Source organism: Fukomys damarensis, unplaced genomic scaffold (assembly GCF_012274545.1).
Source record: "Fukomys damarensis isolate Sample0158 unplaced genomic scaffold, DMR_v1.0_HiC HiC_scaffold_12, whole genome shotgun sequence".
Classification (NCBI taxonomy): Eukaryota; Metazoa; Chordata; class Mammalia; order Rodentia; family Bathyergidae; genus Fukomys; species Fukomys damarensis.
Window position 1 is genome coordinate 16122716 of NW_022900924.1, and position 20127 is coordinate 16142842.

General features: G+C 36.2%; 1 protein-coding gene across 3 annotated transcripts in view; it reads left to right on the forward strand.

Moving 5' to 3' along the window:
• The window catches only part of Tmem116 (transmembrane protein 116), a 43098-nt gene that overhangs the window by 11569 nt on the left and 11402 nt on the right, over positions 1 to 20127 (forward strand). For all 3 annotated transcript variants that reach the window (XM_010604466.3, XM_010604464.3, XM_010604465.3), the window contains exon 5: positions 18359 to 18463. In XM_010604466.3, coding sequence (XP_010602768.1) covers positions 18359 to 18463 — 105 coding nt within the window. The remainder of the gene's footprint in view (positions 1 to 18358; positions 18464 to 20127) is intronic.

The window sequence follows — 20127 nt, forward strand, 5'->3', positions numbered from 1 at the left end:
CCTGTTTAGCAAACAAGGTCCTGAGTTCAATCCCTGGTAGAACAACAACAAAAACCCCAGAACAAATATTTCTTCTGTACCTTTCTCTTTTCCTTCTGGTCATCCTATTACATTTATTAATATATTGTGCATTTTTTTTCTTTTTTGGTTTTTATGTGTGTGTGTGTGTGTATGCATGTGCTGAGAATTGAACCTAGGGCTTCTCACATGTTAAGCACAAACTCTACCTCTGAGCTATATCTTCAGCCCTTTATATTTCAACCTTTTGAAATGCTTCCATATTTAATAGATATTCTGTTTTTTCTCTTTTATTTGCACTTCAGTGTGAGAAATTTCTATTTAATTACATTCAGATTTACTTGTGACCTCAACTATGAATGTGTCAATTTATTTGATGTGGCCATTCTTCATTTATGTTATGATATTTTTGATGTTTAGTATTTCCTTTTGATTCTCTTTTAAAGTTTTCATTTTTACAGGATCTGTTCTTAATGTTGTCTTTTCTGTTAGATCCTTTAACATATTAATCATCATTATTTTAAATTCCTAAACAATTTTAAATTAATTTACATATGATCCCATCTAGTGGTTGTTTTATCTAATCAGATGGTGGTCTTCTTCTTGCATTTAAGCATACCTCGTAATGTTTTGTTAAAAGCTGAATGTGACATAAATAGTAGGAAGTGTGTCTGGGTGGTATTTAATGCATAATATACATGTTAGTGCCAGGGCCTCAATTTCCTATAGTTTATTGGACGTCCCGTCTTGTCATTAGTTCATACTGGGGAGGTTCACTTGAGTTTCTGGAAGCCTGGAAAAGAGATACAAAGTTTGGAGATAGCTGAATATAAGCTGCACCCATGTGGCAATCCTCAGGCTGATCCTCCCATTCTCACAGCAGTTTTAGGTTACTTAGTCACTTGCCAGCCCTTGTGGTGGTCTACATTTATACCAAAATACACAATAATGGCCATGTGCTTATATAAACAGCAGCCTTGGTTATAAGAGATATTACACTGGCCAGCATCAACCTTGGTAACAAAGCAATGAAGTAGCAAGCAGAAAGTGACAAGTGGCAACAGCATCACTCTCTCTGTCCTTATGTTCTATCCAGGATACCCACCCTTGTGGTGGGTAGCATTCACATCCTGGGTGGGCTTTCCATTATCCACACCTGGAACTTTGCCAAACCAATCAGTGGACTAATTTAGTAATTATACATCCTTGATCCTCGTGTCACACAATGCTGGCATCACATACTTGAGATCTAGCCACCTCTGAAAAGCCCCACCTATGACTACATGAGATTTTGGGGGACATCTAGACACATCATAACATCCATCAAGATGCTTCTCTCTGAATTTTATTTTAAAAACAGAGTAGTACAAAACCTGAAACTATGGTGCTGTCAACTTTGGAAAAAGTCATCCCAATTTACTGTGTTGAGTTGGCATTGTACAGAAATGGACAGCCATATTGGTCTAGAAATGTTAATTTTTTTATTTTTATTTTTTATTTTTTATTCCATGTGTACAGGGGTAACACATTGTACTAAATATGTAAGGTCTTATCTACTTGGGTTTGATTACAGAAACTAATAAAGTGTTCTCTAAATAATGAAAAAAAGAATAAGATAAGACTACAAGAGCAAGAAGCGATTTAAATATGTTCAGGGACCATTTTCATCTCCAGAATTAGGGATTATTTTAATGTTACATCATTGCCTTTTCTCTTTTACTTTCCTTTTTAGTTTTATTTTAGGATTGCCTATTTTTAATGTTCATACAGAGATTTCTTTAACTGAAATACCAAATAGTTTCTCTGGTGTGAAAAACTATAATAGTACACAGGATCCTAACGAAATAATTAATAATGGGAAATAGTAAGTAAAAGACTAAAGGTGTAGGGAAAGTGGGAAGGGTGGAGGAAAGAATAAGGGATAGGGGGTGAAGGGAGGGCAGGGACAAGGGGAAAAAATGAGAATCAAGACCTATTATGTAAAGGTACAGGATCCCAATGATGAATGTAACTGTATTGTATACCTAGATTGTACCAGTAAACTCAATAAAAAGAAAAAAAACACAACAACAAAAAAAACAAAACCTGAAACTGTTCCAAGAGCAACTCAAATGTAATTTTCCCAAGTCCTTAGGAAATATTCAGTCATTTTCTTCTTCTGACTGGCTTAATCTTCTAATTATTCCATTACTATGATCTGTTTAACTTGGTAGCATACCAAGTCATAAGTTTTATAGAATCAAAATTTCCTAGAACTCATTTTTAAATTTCTGGAGAGGTCATCATGTTCCTAGTACCAGGGCTAATTTTCTTCTTAGACATATTGGGTGAGAGAATTTTAAAATTTATTTTTACATTTTTTATATTTATTAATACATAGTTTCAGTACACATCAATTACATGTATCATTATGTACATGTACATAACACACCTTAATTCTTCTTACTTCCTCTTACCCTCCTTTCCCTCCAGTCCTTCCATCTCTTCATTTCTCTTTCTGTTTGCAAGAGATCTCTCTGTTTTCTATTATATTTTTTTCTTTAATTTATTTATACTTTGGATTCGTAAAAGTATAAAGGAAAGAAACTATGAGATACTTAAGCTTGTGTGTCTGATTTATTTCACTTTGCATTATGGTTTCAAGGTGCATCCATTTTCCTATAAATGACTCAAATGTATCCCTTCTTATAGCAGAATAGCACTTCATTGTATATATACCACATTTTCTTTATTCATTCGTGTATTGATGAACATATAAACTTCTTCCAAGATTTAGCTATTATGAATTGTGGTACTATAAACATGGGTATTCATGTATCACTGTAATATGATGTTGGTTTTTTTTTGTTTTATTTGTTTGTTTGTTTGTTTGAGACAGGTTCTCACTATGTAGGTGAGACTGACCTGGAACTTACCATGTAGCCCAGGCTGGTTTTGAATTCACAGTGATCCTCCTGCCTCAGCCTCCCAAGTGCTGGGATTACAGGCATGCACCACCACGGATGGCTGTAATATGATGTTTTAAACTCTTTCAATAAGATTCCTAGAAGGGGAGTATTGGGTTGAATGGAATTTCTACTTTTAGTTTTTTGAGGAATCTTCATACTGATTTCCATAGTGGGTGTACTAGTTTACATTCCTACTAACAGTGTATAGGGTTCCCTTTTATATTACAACCTTACCAGCATTTGTGCCTTTTTGAATTCTTGATGATGCCCATTCATTCTGGAGTAAGATAGAATAAGGGTGTTGTTTTGGTTTTCATCTCTAATGGCCGAAGATGTTGGACACAGTTTATGGATTTTTCAGCCATTTGTACTTCTGAGACGTGTCTATTCATTTCAATTGCCAATTTTTTTGATTGCATCATTTATGGGGGGGGTCTTAATTTTTTGAGTTCTTCATATATTTGAAATACTCTGAGGAGTAGCTAGAAAAAAAATTTTCCCACTCTGTAGGTTTGTCTCTTCACTCTGCTGATGTTTCTTTTGCTATGAAGAGGCTTTTTAACTTGATATAGTCCCATTTGTTGATTGATGGTTATTTCTTATGCAGTTGAGGTTCTGTTCAAGAAGTATTTGCTTATGCCTATATCTTTAAGTGTTTTGTCAATTTTTCTTCTAACAGGTTCAGTATTTTTGTTTTTATATATGTCTGTCCCATTTTTATCATTCATTTGTTTACTTAGCAGGGTTTTTTTGTTTTGTTTTGTTTGGTTTTTGGTGTTTTTGAGACAGAGTTGAGACTGACCTGGAACTCACTATGTAGCCAGGCTGATCTTGAACTCACAGTGATCCTCCTGCCTCAGCCTCCCAAGTGCTGGAATTACAGGCATGAGCCACCATGCCCGGCTTTAGAGGTTTTTTTTTTAATGTAGTTCAGGCTGGCCTTAAACTTACTGTGTAGCCCAGGCTGGCCTGGAACTCACAGAAATCCTCCTTCCTCAGCCTCCTAAGTGCTGGGATTATAGGCATGTGCCACCACTCCTGACCCTTAGACCCATTTGATCTTTTTTTTTTTTTTTTTTTTTTTTAATTTTTGGTACCAGGGATCAAACTCAGGTCCTTGCACTTGTGAGGCAGGCAGCGGCACTGCTGAGCTAAATCTCTGGCCCTTGATCTATTTTTAGTACAGTGTGAAAGATAAAGAACTAGATTCATTCTTCTCCATGTGGATAGCAGTCTTCCCAGTACTATTTGTTAAAGAAGTTGTTTCTTCCACTGCATATTTTTGGCCCCATTGTTAAATATCAGATGGCTAAAGGTGCCTGGTTTTGATTCTGGGTCCTGAGTTCTATTTCTGATCAACATGTCTGTTTTTGTGTCAGTACCATGCTATTATTATCATTGTAGCTCTGTAATATAAGTTTAAATCCAGCACTGTGACGCCTCCTGCTTGCTCTTATTGCCCAGGCTGGGTCTCTTCTGGATCTGTATGAATTTTATTTATTTATTATTTTTTATATAAATTTTAGATTGTTTTCTCCAGTTCTGTGAGGAATGCTATTGTTATCTTGGTTGGGATTACATTAAATCTATATAGCAATTTTGTGTTTTGTTGTTGTTGTGTTTTTGGGGTTTTTTTTGTTTTCTTTTGTTTTTGAAACAGGATCTCACTATGTAGTTGAGACTGACCTGGAACTCACTATGTAGCCCAGGCTGGTCTTGAACTCACAGTGATCCTCCTGCCTCAGCCTCCTGAGTGCTGGGATTACAGGCGTGCACCACCATGCCCGGCCTGTTTTTGTTTTTTGAGACAGGGTCTCTCTTTATAGTGTGAGCTGGCCTTGAATTCACTATGTAACCTAGGCTGGTGTCAAACTCAGTGATTCTCCTGCCGCAGCTTCCCAATTGCTAGGATCACAGGCATATGCCACCCCACTCAGCTCAGCTTTGGAATTAAGGCCATTTTGACAATATTGATTTTGCTTCTCCAGAAACAGGGCTATCTTCCCATTTTTAATATTCTCTTTGGTCTCCTTTTTCAGAGTATAATAATTTTCATTGCAAAAGTCTTTCACTTCCTTTGTTAGCTTAATTCTTAAGTGTTTAATTTTTCTTGAAGCTACTGTATGAATGGTATTCTCTTCCTAATTTTTTTCTTGGTAGATTCATGTTTTGAATTGTTTTGTTTAGCTCAGCTAGCTTTTTGTTAGTGTCTTCTGTAAGCTCACTTATTTTGTTTATGAAGTCCATTATCTGTTTAGTTATATCATTTTTGAGCTTTTCAAGCACCTCATTGACCTGTTTCTTGTTGTTTGGTCTTCTTCTTCTTTTTTTTTTTTTTTTTTTTTTTTTTCTTTTTTTTAATTTTTTTTTTTTTTTTTTTTTTTTTTTTTTTTTTTTTGTCACTTCATATAAGCCATTTGTTTGGCTTTTTGCTTCTTCCCCATTGATGCTCCATGGATCACTTTTAGGGAGCTGGAAGTTTTTGTATGCAAAGATGCTTCAACTTATGCAAATCAATAAATGTAATACATCACATAGACAGAAGCAAGGACAAAAATACTAGTAAAAATGGAGTGGGTACAAAGGGGAAAATGAAAGAAGTAAAATTTGAAAAATAAAGAAAAGCAAAATGAAAAGGAGAGAAAAGTGAGATAAAAGATCCTATTGAAGAGTAAAGGAAAATTAACAGAATGCATAAATGTAACAGAAAAGAACAAACAAGCAAAGAAAAATCAGAGCAAATGAAAGAAATAAAAAGAGAAAGAAAAAAATCAATGAAGAAAAAGAGAAATGCATCAAAAAAGTTCCTCCATGTTTTTGAGCGAGTGGCTTCTTTCCAGGGTCTCCCATGTTGGACTGCATCTATGGCGAAGGGATGGTGAGTCACTGCCAAGTCCTGTTTTGTTTCCACATTCACAATTTTATATGTGAAAGCTGATTCCTGCCCTGCCTTTCCAGTGGTGTCTGCCCAAAGGCTGTATTCATTCTAGCCACTCCTGGTTTCCATGTCCTGTGCATCTCAAGTCACTGCTTGTACCACCTCGCTTTATGACCTATGAATTTGTGAGGTATCCCCTTGCTTCAGAGACCCCCCTGTCCATACACCCCAAGTTGTATCCCTGACCACCTTGACAGGTGGGAAAGGCAGACAGACCACTGAGTTATATGGTAGATGTAGACAGCAGGGAGAAGATGGTGCAAAGTAGTCTGCAGTACTTTAGACCTAGCTCACTCTGAAAACCAAACACAACTGGACTACTTCTTACTTTGGTAAGCAAGAACCCCATCTCCTTCCCAGCCTGGCTTAAACTTCTCAGGGGGACTATATCTAGTCCACTCCCTTTTCCATGACTCTTATGGCTGTCTTCCAGCCACTGTGGTAGTTGTGTTGTAGCTCAGCTTTAAAACAACCTGTCCCAAAGTGGCTCCTGATTAAACCCTCTCAAATATGGTGGCACCACACTGAATTTCTTCTTCAAACCTAGCCTGCCATGTGGAAGGCCTGGCTGGTTATTTCTCCCTGGACCTTACCTTTTGTTAATGGAGATAGATCTTTTCTTTGGGAAATGGCTGCTTCATTGCACTGTGATGTTTCTTCAGCTTCTCTGTAGTTTCTGATTTTCCTGTTAGTTCCCTCCTGATTTGTGGAAATCTTTTCTTCATCAAGTTATTGTTTTTTTGTTTTGTTTTTTGGTACCAGGAATCAAACTCAGGACCTTGAGCTTGCAAGGCAGGCAGCAGAGCCATTGAGCTAAATCCCCAGCCCGAGATACTGTTTTTGAAGTGTCTTGATTCCAGTTCTCAGAGGGGCTGTATAGTATTTGTTTTTGGTCTTTACCACTTTTAATCCTTGAGGAAAAAGGATCTTTATGTCTTAATCTTTGCTTTTAGTCCCACTTAGTAAGAATACTTTGAAAAGACTTCCTATTTGTCCTGTTCTAGAGCTGGGGCAAATAGGACGATGTTATAATTATTTATCCTGCTAATCTATTAAAAAGCAAACCCAAGGGGGAGGATGTAGTTCAATGGTAGAGTACTTGCTTGGAATCTTGGAGACGCTGGGTTTGATCCCCAAATAGCACCACAAACCAAAAACAGCTTTAGTCTTTCCTGTTTCTCTGTGATACTAGAGAATCCAGGTACCTTATTTCCTATTTTTCAGAGAGTTAGAGAATACATAAATATGTACATTTTTTGTCAGGTTAGATGACATATCTCTACTTTTCAAAATTCTAGCCAGTTCTTGAGAAAAATAATTGAAGGTTGAGGGAAGCAGAGCATTGCCTTGTTTGTACAAGTAGATAAAGAGGTCCTATCCTTTTGGTGAGTCATAGTAAAGAGAGCCAGTCACCTGATCTAAACAAACAGGATATCCAGGTTTCTGAATCTAGATGTGCTCTATTCTTTGAGCAGGAAAACTCTCTTAGAAAAATCTTTGTTTGCCCTTTTGTCAAGCTTCTTAGAAAACAATAATTTCCACTGAATCAGAATTAAGAGAATGTGCTCAAGCAGTGGTAGGAAAGAATGCAGTGTGGGTAGGAACCTTGAGGGTTGTTATGATGAAAGTAAGCCATGAGAGTCAATTAAAGAGTCATGGAGTCCTTCTCAGATGCATCTGTAGATTTTGTGTGAAATAAATTTGCAGTTTTTACTTGAAAGCTGGATGACATACTACAGAAGTGGCTTATTGCTTTCTAGACTTCAGGATTTTACAAATGAGTAAAACTAAAAGTAAAATATGTAGGCATTGTCATAATCTTGCCAACTTCATCTTTTGGTGAATAAAGAACTTTTTTTTTTTTAAGACAGGGTCTCACTATGTAGTTGAGACTGACCTGGAGCTCACTATGTAGCTCAGGCTGGTCTCAAACTCACAGCGATCCTCCTGCCTCAGCCTCCCAAATGCTGGGATTACAGGCGTGTGCCACGACACCCAGCAAGAACATTTTAAAATATTTACCTTCTTATTCCAGGAAATAAATAACATTTAAGACAAAAAACTGGTTAAAATAGAATCCCAAAATAAAAACTTAACCATATAAAAAATTCATTATTTTGCCTATATTTTTCCTCTGTATTTCTTAGACTAGCATCAGGATCAGCACTAATTTATGAATTGGCATTTGGGAATTATTGTACTAAGTGGTTTTTAAATGTTCTTTTCAGGTTTGGGATGCTAAAGCTTCAGGAAGCACAAATTTTTTGTTTTGTTTTGAACTTCTCCTTTGCATGAATAGATGTGGGGTACAAATTAGAACTATGCTTATTTGCCTCTTATATTATTATAACTTTATTATGTGCCTGCAATTACTGAGTTCCTGCCTCATTCAGATAATGAACAGAATTTTGTAGAACCTAGAGCTGTTAAGAGAAGAACTGACTGAGTACAGCTGGAGCACCCTTATTCCACTTCACTGAACTGGAGCACAATAAATTAATCATTTACTAAGAGCTAGTGTTTTGCTACAGAACTTACATGAGAGGCAAAATGAATCTGAGCATGAAGCCATTAGAAATACTTTTTATTTTTGACTAATAGGCTGAGATTTCAGGGTTTCCAAAGTGCCGGTTCTTTTTGTCAACTCAGCCAAATAGACTGATCTATAATCTAAGCTGCTGAACTGTTTTTTACTTAATTATATAGTTAGTTTTACACAGGATTGACTTGATTGCATATAATTGTCCCCCAGAATAATCTTCAGTCTGAGATAAATTCTGTGCTTTCTCCAAAAGGATCTAGAAGTATTGCTGTGTTAAGATTTCTGTTTAACAGATACACCTGCTACACTGACAGAGCAGACAGTGTCCCAGTCAGCCTCTCTGCTTACTCTTGTGTATTCTGCTGTACAGTTTGACACAAGTTGAAGTGTCAGCGGTCATTTTTTTCTTGAGGAATAGGTGCAGTTTTATTTCCTGAAAGAATATGCTATTCACACACTTTACTTTTTTATTAAAAAATATAAAATTTATTTTATACCTAGTTTCATTTTTAAATTAGAGCTGTTGAATAATCACCTTAACTTAAAATTCATCATCAGAAGTTCACAAAACATTAATAAGCTATTAAATACCTCAATAAGAAAAATTTATTGGACCATGCATTTAGAAGAACCATGTATAAAAAGATCTGGTTATTAGAAAAAAAGCTCTGGTTATACTACTTAATCAAAAGATCCTTTAGCTCTGGACATAACTGTAGCAATCCTCATTTTGACATAATTTGTCCTGTTTGTGCAATTACTACTATGTCCAACAAAATTTTCTCAAATTTTAGGCCTTTCTTTACCATGTATGAAATATGACTTAAGTGTTAACTCTGTAAGAGTTCCTTTAAAAAAACTGAAATTTTAATTTTCACCTCAACCTGTTTGACCAAAAAGTACAGGATATCATTATCATGTAAATTAAAACAAAGAATGGAATAAAAACAAATGTCTTACCTATAAATTCTCTGATAAGACATTTTAACTATTTCATGGTTTTAGCACAAGAAAAAAACTGCTTCCAAGGGTACTACAGTGTTTGGCATTTTTACTGCAAGTTTTTTGGTTTTTTGAGACAGTCTCACTATGTAGTTGAGATTGCTCTGGAACTCACTATGTAGCCCAGGCTGGTCTCGAACTCACAGCTTGAAATTTACACTGCATTAATCAGTTAACACTCATTTGCTTTCTGTCACTAATTTTGCCTTTTGAAGAATTCTATGTAAAGAAATCTTACACTTCCAGCTTTTTGTTTAATTTCTTTTTGTTTGCGTAATGCTTTTGAGATACATTCACACAGTGTTGTGTACTAATTTATTCCTTTTTATTGCCAAGTAATATTTTAGTGCATAGAGATGTCTAGTTTGTTTATTCATTTATCCATTTGTTGGTGAATAAAGATACTCTGAATATTCTCATAATATCTGCCTGGACAAATGTTTTCATTTCACTGGTAAATACCTAGGAGTGGAATTGCTAGGTCATATTGTTGTTGGGGGTTGTGACTGTCCTAGGTTGCTAGTATCCTGAACAAACAATTTAGCAGAACACACGGAAGTAGAGTGAAAGCATAGATTTATTAGCAAGGATGCATTTACTGCATGAGTGGGCCAGTGAAAAGAGCTCACAGCCTGAAAGAAACCAGGTGCCAGACTTGCATGTGGTTTTTACAGGGAGGGACCAGCTCTTTGAACTAGCAATTCACTCAAGTCACCTTTCCATTGGAGGGCAGAGGTTTTGTCCATATATGGATCTTTGAAAACTGTCATGCACCCAAAGCCCATGGGGGGAGGGAGTAAAAAATAAAATGTAAATGAGATTGCAATTAATTATAATTAAGTTGGAGTAACTTGCAGTTGTTTAGGATATCCTGTAGCACATGCATCCTTAGGCATAAGCTTAAATAGTTGTTAGAGGTCGGTTTTCTTTCTTTCTTTTTTTAAACTTAATTTTTATTAGTTCATGTTTGTAGTACATCATCCTGGGGAGTTAATACATGCCTATAACACATCTTAATTCTTTTTTATTCTTTGTGGTTTCTAGAGAGCATATTTTAGGCTCCCCAGAAACCTATAGTGCATGTACCCTCTTGTCTTCTTTACCAGCGGTGGTCTAGCTATTGAAACTGGGCAATCTGCCACTTTTGGAGAGCCAATTTCATTTTTCTTTTTTCTGCCCTTCACATCCTCTCCTTCCAGAAATGTCTCCTTTCTACCTCCTGCCTCAATATGATAAGATTTTGTTTTGGTTTTGTGGTGCTGGAGATCAAATTCTGGATTAGTTCAAGGCCTTTTCTGCATTTATTGAGATGATCATGTGATTTTTTTTTGTCCTTCCGTTTATGTTATGTATTATATTTATTGATTTACATATATTAAACTATCCTTGCATCCCTGGAATAAAAACAATTTGGTAATAATATATGGAATTTTTAATGATTCATTACATTCTGTTTTCCAGTCTCTTGAGGATTTTTGCATCTTGGTTCACTAAGAACATTGGCCTGTAGTTTTCTTTTTTTTGTTAAGTCCTTCTCCAGTTTTGGTACCAGGGTAATGCTCACTTCCAGGAATGAGTTTGGTAGTGACTTTGCCCTTTCAGTTTCATTAAAGAGTTTGAGGGTTATTAGCATTAGATCTTCCCTGAAGTTCTGGTAGAATTCTACAGTGAATCCATCAAGTCTCCAGCTTTTCTTATTTGGTAAAGTTTTTAATACCACCTCCATTTTTTTACCATTCGTTAGTCTATTAAGAATTTTTATATCTTCTTGGTTCGGTCTTTTTTTTGTTTTATTTTTTGAGACAGGGTCTTGCTGTTTAGTTGAGGCTGGCCTTGAATTCACTGTGTAGCCCAGACTGGCCTGGAACTCACAGCAATTCTCCATTGTCATTTGATTCTAGGAACTTTTTAGTTTCTTCTCTGACTTTTTCTGTGTTCTTTGATTACTCACTTATGTATTACTTAATCTCCATGTGCTTGTTTAGTTTCTGTGGTTTCCTTTGCTCTTGGTTTCTAGTTTTATTCTACTCTGATCTGATAGTATTCAGGAAATGATTTCAATTTTTTAGCATTTATTTATACATGTTTTATGACCTAAGATATAACCTATTGTGAAAAAAGTTCCATGTGCTGCTGAAAAAAATGTGTATTCTGTTGTTGAATGAAACACTCTGTAGATATCTGTTAAGTCCATTTGTTCAGTGGTATAGTTTTTGTTTTGGTGGCTGAATTTATCATTTACTTTCTGTGGCTTATATTTATATTTTGAATGCAGGTAAGGTGTTTTTGTTTGTTTGTTTGTTTTTTGTTCCAGAGATTGAACTTGGGGCCTTGCACTTCAGAACCACTGAGCTAAATCCCAGGCCCAAGGATTATTTCTTAATGCAAAGAAAATCTGACTAAAAGGCAATTTCAACCATTTTCTCTCTTTTTTACAGTATGATTCTAGTTTGAAATCACATCATAATCAGTACTTCCCTTTGCATTCTATTTTGGCTCCAAGGGGTAGGTAGGCCATGTGTGGGTGCAGAAAAATGTTAAACTGTTCTTTCTCAGTATGTGGGGTCGAACATTTTCCAATGTTTAAGAATTCATTCCAAAAGAGAGAGAGGTTAAGAGATGGAGTTTCCCATCTCCACCCAGTAATCTCAGGGAAAGAACTCTAAAATGGTGTAGGGGGAATAGATGTAAATCCCAAACTTGCTAGATATGTGAAACACAACTTTGTGTTCTCTAAAATCGAAGAATGAATTCTAGAAACAAAGGAGGTTAAGAATAGGAAAAATTTATTGAGAGAAAGATAGCCTCTTTCTAAGAGAGTCAAAAGGGGGACTGGAAAATGGGTTGCCCTCAATGGTATGGTTTAACTAACTTCTTTTCCCTCCCCTCCCTCTTCCCTTCCTCTCTCCTCCCCTCTTCCTTCCTTCCTTCCTTCCTTCCTTTTTTCCTAGTTACCTCTATGTGAGGGAAGGATAGTGAATCCCCCAGTATGATTGTATTGGTGTCTCTGTCCTTTTTTGTCCAGTAACTTTTGTTTTGTGAAATTGGGTACACCAACATTGGATGTATAAATTTTAACAATTATTATTTCTTCCTGTTGAATTGTTCCCTTTACCAGTATGTACAGTAGTGGCCATCTTTGTCTCTTCTGATCAGTTTCCATTTGAAATCTGCTGTGTCTGAAAAAAGATAGCTACTTATGCTTGCTTTCAGGCTCCAATTTCATGGAGTATCAGTTTCCATTCTTTCACTTCTAGCTTGTAAGCTTCCTTTGGGGTAAGTTGTGTCTCTTGCAGGCAATACAGTATATGGTTGCACTTTTTTTTAATCCATTCTTCCAGTATGCGTCTTTTGGTTGGAGAGTTAAGACCACTGCCACTGAGAGTTATTATTATAAGATGTTTACTGAATCTTGTCATTGTACTATTTTCTAGGGCTGATTCCTTTATTTTTTTCATTTAATTATTCTCCCAGATGTGTGTGTGTGTATGTATGTATGTATGTATGTATCTACCTACCTATTTATCTATCTATATTTTTTTTTCTTTCGTTCTTTGAGCTATTTGGTTATGGTGTCCTCTCTGTCTTTGTCTAGAATTTCCTGGAGTATTTTCTGCAATGCTGGTTTAGTGGTCATATATTTCTTTAGAATTTCTTTGTCATAGAAAGTCTTTACTTCTGTATGAATTTTGAAGGCTATTTTTGCAGAATACAGAAGTCTGGAATGACATTTGTTTTCTTTTAGGGCATAAAAACTTTGCTCCCAGCTCCGTTGGTCTTAAAGGTTTGCGCTGAGGTACCTGCTGGTATTCTGGTAGGCTTGCCTTTATCGGTTACATGCTGTTTCTCTTTAACAGGTTTTAGTATTCTCTTTTTGTTGAATTTCTGGCATTTTGATGATGATGTCATGGAGAGATTCTTTTCTGGTCATGGCTATTTGGAGTTCTGTATACCTCTTATACTTGAAAATTGAATTCTTTCCTTAGATTTGGAAAGTTTTCTGCTGTAATTTCAGTGGATCAGGCTAGGGATTTCACTCCGTGGTGCCACTGCCTGCCTCACAAGCACAAGGTCCCAAGTTCAATCCCTGGAACCAAATAGTAATAATAATAATAATAATAATAATAATAATAATAATAATAATAATAAACAAAACAACAACAATAATTTCAGTGGATCAGTTTTTTATACCTTCTCATTTTTCTCCTTTATTCTATAATTCTGCGGTTGTTTTTTTTGAGTCATCTAGCTGATACAGGATCAAGCTTGCATGGTGTCTTGTTGTAGGTTATCGTTGACTTTATGAATCTGTCTCCCTGTGATGTGTTCTTGAGTTTGATTATGGTTTGGTGTTCAGTTTACTCAGAATAATAGTTGAGGGCTTTTTTAGTGTCCAACCTGCTGCTGGGGCTTGATGCCCAGCACCACTCAGATGGTAGAAGATGAACTGTAATAATGCTGATGAGACGAAGACAAACTAGATATTGACATACAGTAAAAGGCAATTAAAGCATCAACTATGCCACCATTGACAGTCACAAAGATATTATCAGTAATAATAGACTCAAAGACAAACTGATATTGACATACCATAAAAACTAATAAAGGCTACAGCTGTACCACCCTTAACAACAGAGAAGATACCTGCAATAATAATACAGACAAGAAGACACTGCTATCACCACCTAGATTTATAGTATGGGCTTATGAGATACCCTCCTAATTCCAGAAACTCTTCTGTCCATATACCCCAGTATGTGGCAACCATCCAAACTAAGGCATGTATCCCTGATCACATTGGCAGATGAGAAGCAAATAGGCCACTGAACTTTGTGCTGCAAGTAGGCAAGTTGGGTGTAAGTGGACCACTGGATTTAATGTCAGCTCTTTCAGACACAGCCCCTCAGGAAACCACATGTGGCTGACCTGGTTTGTCACCACAGAGGGCAGAACCATATTCTTTGTTCTTCCCAGCCTGAGCTCACTGCTATTCAGACTTCTCGGGGCATCTGTGAGTAGCCTGCTCCTTCTCCACAATTGTCTTGTGGCAGCCAGTCATCATAGTAGTGTGATTTCAGAAACCCTAAAGTATAGTTGTTCTGTGACTTCTGATTCCCAATAGCTCAGTCCTAAATAAGTGGCCCCTTACTAAAATGGCTTTTCCCATGATAAATGTAATCATTATGCACTATAAAAATATACTAATAAAAATTAAAACAAAATGACTCCTGATTATATGATTATATATGGAGGCATTGCAAATATGGCAGGCATTGCAATAGATTTCTTCAACTCTAGCCCACCACATGGAAGGACTCACTTTCAGAGTAAAACCCCACACTACTGTATTTGCAGATTACAGTAACCATGGGCTTTTCATGGAACTAGTGCTGTTCACCTGTTGTTTCTCCCTGGAGCTGCCTACTCTCTCCAGACTTACTTCGTGTTTGCAGAGACAGGTCCCCTTTCTTGGGAAATGGGATTACCTTTTCAGACTGCTTCATTCTTTTCTCTGCATTGTCTTTGGTTTCTCTAGTTTCTCTGTGACTTCAGAGAAATTTAAAGAGTGTATTGGCTCTTACTTAATTCTCCGAGTAATTATTTTTCTATTTGCCAGATTGATGTTTTCCAGGTGTCTCAATTCCACATGTATATCACATATGTGATATATGCCTCCAGCTTTTACTTTGCCATCTTTTTCTTTTCCTACATCATTTATATTTCTGTTTTTAGGTTTATTACTCTTTGCTTTGAGTTTCTGATCTCCCATATTTCTCATTCAATATATATTTCATCGCTAGAAGTTCGTTTGGGAGGGTTGTTTTGTTTTGTTTTGTTGTACTGGAGGTTGAACACAGACCCTTTGCACTGAGCTATATCCCTACCCCTTTTTTGTTCTTTATTTTGAAGTAGGTTCTCACTAAGTTGCTAAGTTGCCCAGGCTGGATTTAAACTTGCAAACCTCCTTCTTCAGCCTCCCAGAATGCTGGAATTACAGGGGTGTACCACCACACTCAGCAATTTGGGGTGTTTTTTTAAAATATATTTTTCATTTCTCTACTTGTCAAACTAATGGTTTTTGCTTTTTACTTTTTTGGACATGAGAAATATAATAATCTTTGTCTATTTAACATCTTTGTCTATTTTGTTTTTTTTGTTTTATTTTCAGACAGGGTCTCACTGTAGTTCAGGCTGGCATTCAACTCACTATGTAGCCCAGGCGGGCCTCAAACTGAGTGGCCTCCTGAATGCTGGAATTGCAAGTATATACCACACTTGGCTGTCTACTACTATATAAACATATATATATATATATTTTTTTTTTTTGACTGGGGGTATCAGGGAACTTCTAATCGCACTTGTGAGGCAGGTGGTGGCACTGCTGAGTTAAATCCCTGGTCCTGTCTACTAATTTTAAAGCCATGTTTTTTCTGAGTCCAATTGTGTGTGTGCTATTGTGCATGCATGCATGTATATTTGTGTGTTGTGCTGGGGGATTGAACTCAGAGTTTCAGGCATGCTGGGCAAGCACTCTACCACTGAGTTCATTTCTCAGAATAATTTTTTCTCTGATTAATTTTTCTGTTTTTTGTTTTTTTGTTTTTTTTAGTACTGGGGATCAAACTGGAGTCCTTGCTCTTACAAGGCAGGCACAGTGATACTGAGCTAAATCCCCAGCCCTGATTAACTTCTTTCTTGTTTATGGGTCATACTTTCCTGCTTCTTTGCGTGTCTTATAGTATTTTACTAGATACCAGTCGTGGATTTTATGTTGTTAGGTATAAGATTTTAAAATATATTCCTTAGAGTTGCTTAGAAGAGTATCTTGGATGCAGTTAACTCTGAATCTCTTTGATCTTTTCAAGTAGTGCCTGTTTTTGAAAGCTGGTTTTTAAATTTCATGAGGGCGGCCTTTCATGTACAAGAATGTGGTGCCTTATTGATGCAATACTCTTTGTGATTATGACCTGTATACAGTAATAGGGAATCTCATTGCTCTGCCTGATGGGGATATAAACTCTTCCTGGCTCTATGTGACTTTTGGAGATTGTTATACCTATGCTTTTATGGTGGTTTCTTTTCTAGTCTACATGATTTTCTCTTCTATTTGTGCAGATTAATACTTAATCAAATACTTGGATGATCTCTGCAGATTTCTAGAGCGCTGTATTTCTGTTTAGCTACCTCTTCTCTGATGTTCTGCTTCACAAATTTAAGTTGCTTCTTGTCTCCTCAAGTCACCAAGGTGGCAATCTGTTTCAGTGCCCCTCACTGCATTCATGCTGTCCAACCAGGGACCTGGGGAATACAAAGGACTCATTGTGACTTTCTTCTTTCAGGTATTGCTATTCTGTACTGCTTGTTGTTTACTGTTTGAAAACCAGGCATTTCCATGTATTTTATCCAATTTTTAATTATTTAAGGCTAGAGGGTCAATTCTATTCCTGTTATCTCATCACTGTTGGAAGCAGAAATTCATTCTCTTAAATTTGTCCTGTTGGTTCTTTGCTATCATTTCAGTTCTTCAGTGTTTCTAAGAATTTTTTAAAAATACTTTATTCAGCATGTTTAGTTAAAAAATTTTAGTAGAAAGTTTAGTTCAACTAGTCTAGGCCAGTGGTGGCAAACCTATGGCACCCATAATATTTATTTTTCTTTTAAGACAAAAACTGTTAATGTATGAGTTGCTTTTTGTAAACTAAAACCTCAGTATTCAGGCTAACTGTAGTGTTGGCAGTTTGTGATAAATAAGTGGGTTTTATGTTGCAGTTCAGGTACTTGAGTCTACAAGATTTGCTATCATGCTCACTTCAGCAGCACATATACTAAAAAATTCTTTACTGGTCTAAGATACTGCTATGGTTTGACTATGCCACATCTCCCAATTCATGCAGGAATTTAATCCGCAACATCTTGTATATTAACGGTATTAAGAGAATGGAAACTTACTCTGATTATGGTGTTTAGAAGTGAGGCCTTTAGGAGATTTTTTTTTTTTTTTTTTTTTTTTTTTTTTTTTTTTTTTTTTTTTTTTTGGTACCGGGGATTGAACTCGGGTCCTTGTGCTTGCAAGGCAGGCCACCAAACCGCTGAGCTAAATCCCCGGCCTTAGGAGATTATTAAAAGTAAAATCACTAGGCTAGAAGCCTGCATGGTTGAAATGCTCCCTGGTGGCATTTAAAGCAGAGAGAGAGACATAGACACAGATAGATCTGTGTGTTCCTTGTCTCTTGTCGCCCCAGGACTCTGTGAACAAGGTCATCACCATATGAGATCCTTAGACCTTGTATCACCCAAATTATGAGTATTACAAGTTCAAGGACAGCCTGGGAAATTTGGTGAGACTGCCTCAAAAATAAAAGGGTTGGAGTTGTGGCTCAGTGGTAAAGCCTAGCTTGTGGGTTCACTCCTCCCTACTGCCCACAAAAAGTCAACTACCTTGGGTATTTTTTAGAGTAATAAAAATGAACTAATAAACTAACATTATTAGAAATGGAAATCCTTATTGCCTTTTCAGTTAAAAATATAATAAAGATCTATGGCATCTTCATAAAAGTGGAACAGTTTGGTGAAAGATGGATAATGCTGTGTTTCTTCCGAATAGTTAAAAGGATAATAAGATGGTGGGCCAGGAATGTAGCTCAGTGGCACTACACCTGCTGTGCAAGTGCCAGATCCTGAGTTTGATCCTTAGGACCTGGGAGAGAAAAAAAGGATAAGATGGAAAAATTGTACATGTTTTAGGTAGGCCTGGGTAGAATTCCTGGACTTGGCTTATTTTTTTGTAGTATGCATAATAGATGGTATATTACTGACAGACCTGAAATTAGAAACCTCATATAGAAAATAATATAATACATTTAAGTCAGACTGAAACAGTTATGATGGGTTGTTTTAATTTTCACCTAGATATTCTACATTTCCTCATTTTTCTACACCATCAGTTATATTTGGTATCTGTACACAGAGCTGAGGATGAAATACAACCAGAGTGGACAGAACACATCTCCACTGGTAAGTTTTATTCAGAGATAATAGCTAAGAATAACATATTAAAATAAACCCATATATCCCTGACAGACAGTGTAAGCATGCTGCATAAGCTAGGTGAATCTGTGGAGGTTAATCAAAGAATAACCATGTTCCCACAAAATTTCCATTCTCTTATCACTTCCTCCCCTCTCCCCTATGTTCTGTTATTGGAAACATCTGCAGTGCTAGCCTTCCTGCTGGGTTTGATTTGTAAGGGAAATCTTTGACTCCAAGCCAATCCATCCTTGTTACTAGAATAAAGAAAGAAGTACCAGAGAACAGTCAGGGAAGTGTGCTTTGTCAGCTAACATGGGATCTGGGATTGCAGGTATTAGAAAGGAGGAGTGTTTTTTTTACTATGCTGTTCTACTCTGTTGGTTTGCAGAAGGGCCTGGAGACTCAATGTGTGGTAGTCAGAAAACAAAATGGATCTAGAGAGCAGTTGTCTTCCCTTTTTTAATTCACGAGTGGAATTTGAGGCACTGTCCAGCATTACAGTAATAAAAGAGGAGAATTCTAAGTCATTAATCTGGATTGTTTTTTGTGTATATTATATATCACATAATTTATCTATTTCAAGTATACAATTCAATGCTTTTTTGGTAAATTTACCACATTGTATAATCATCATATAAACCAATTTCAGAATATTTACCCCAATAAAATCTTTTATATCCTTTACTGTTAATTCCCTTACCATCTTGTACTAGGGAACCACTAATCTACTTTCTTTCTTTTTTCTTTTCTTTTTTTTTTTTTTTTTTTTTTTTTTTTTTTTTTTTTTGGTAACAGGGATCAAACCTGGGACCTTGCATTTGCAAAGCAGACCGAGGAACCACTGAGCTAAATCCCTGGCCCAACCACTAATGTACTTTCTGTCTCTATAGATCTTCCTTTTTCTGGATATTTCATATAAACACTATAATACTTTGTATTGGTCTCCTGTGTCTAGTTTCTTTGACTTCAGATAATGACTTTGAATTTCATCCATCGAAGTATGTGTAAATAATTCATTCCTATCTTATTTCCAAATAGTATTTCATTGCCTAGTAAATTGAGTTTCTTATTTCTGATTCTTTCAGTATGTGATCAGTATGTGATCCTGGTAGATAACATTTTTAGTGATACTATCAATTTTCATTGCCCTAAATGTATTTATATGTGTTAATCTTATACATGTCTTACTATATATTCTAATCTTATTTCTGCAGTACTTATTCTGTTATGACTTTTTAAAGGAGAATTTTCTTTAAGGATATAATAGAGTAAAACAATCTGGAAAGCCTCCCAACACATTTTCCTAGAGATCACTTCTCGAACAAAGAAAAAGTGGCAACTTGTTAAGCACATGATGAAGCATAGTAAATATTTGTTGAATGATTAAATTATAGAAACTCATGGCTGTATATCTCCATATATATTTGTCTACTTATAGGATCCTAGAAAGGACATTTGAAGATTAATTTTTTTTTTTTTTTTTTTTTTTTTTTTTTTTTTTGTACTGGGGATTGAACTCAGGCCCCTGTGCTTGCGAGTCAGGTGGCAAAACCAGAGCCAAATCCCCAGCCCAGGAGAGCTGTCATTTATTTATTTTTGAGACAGGGTCTCACTATGTAGCTGAGACTGATCTGGAACTGGGTGGTCTC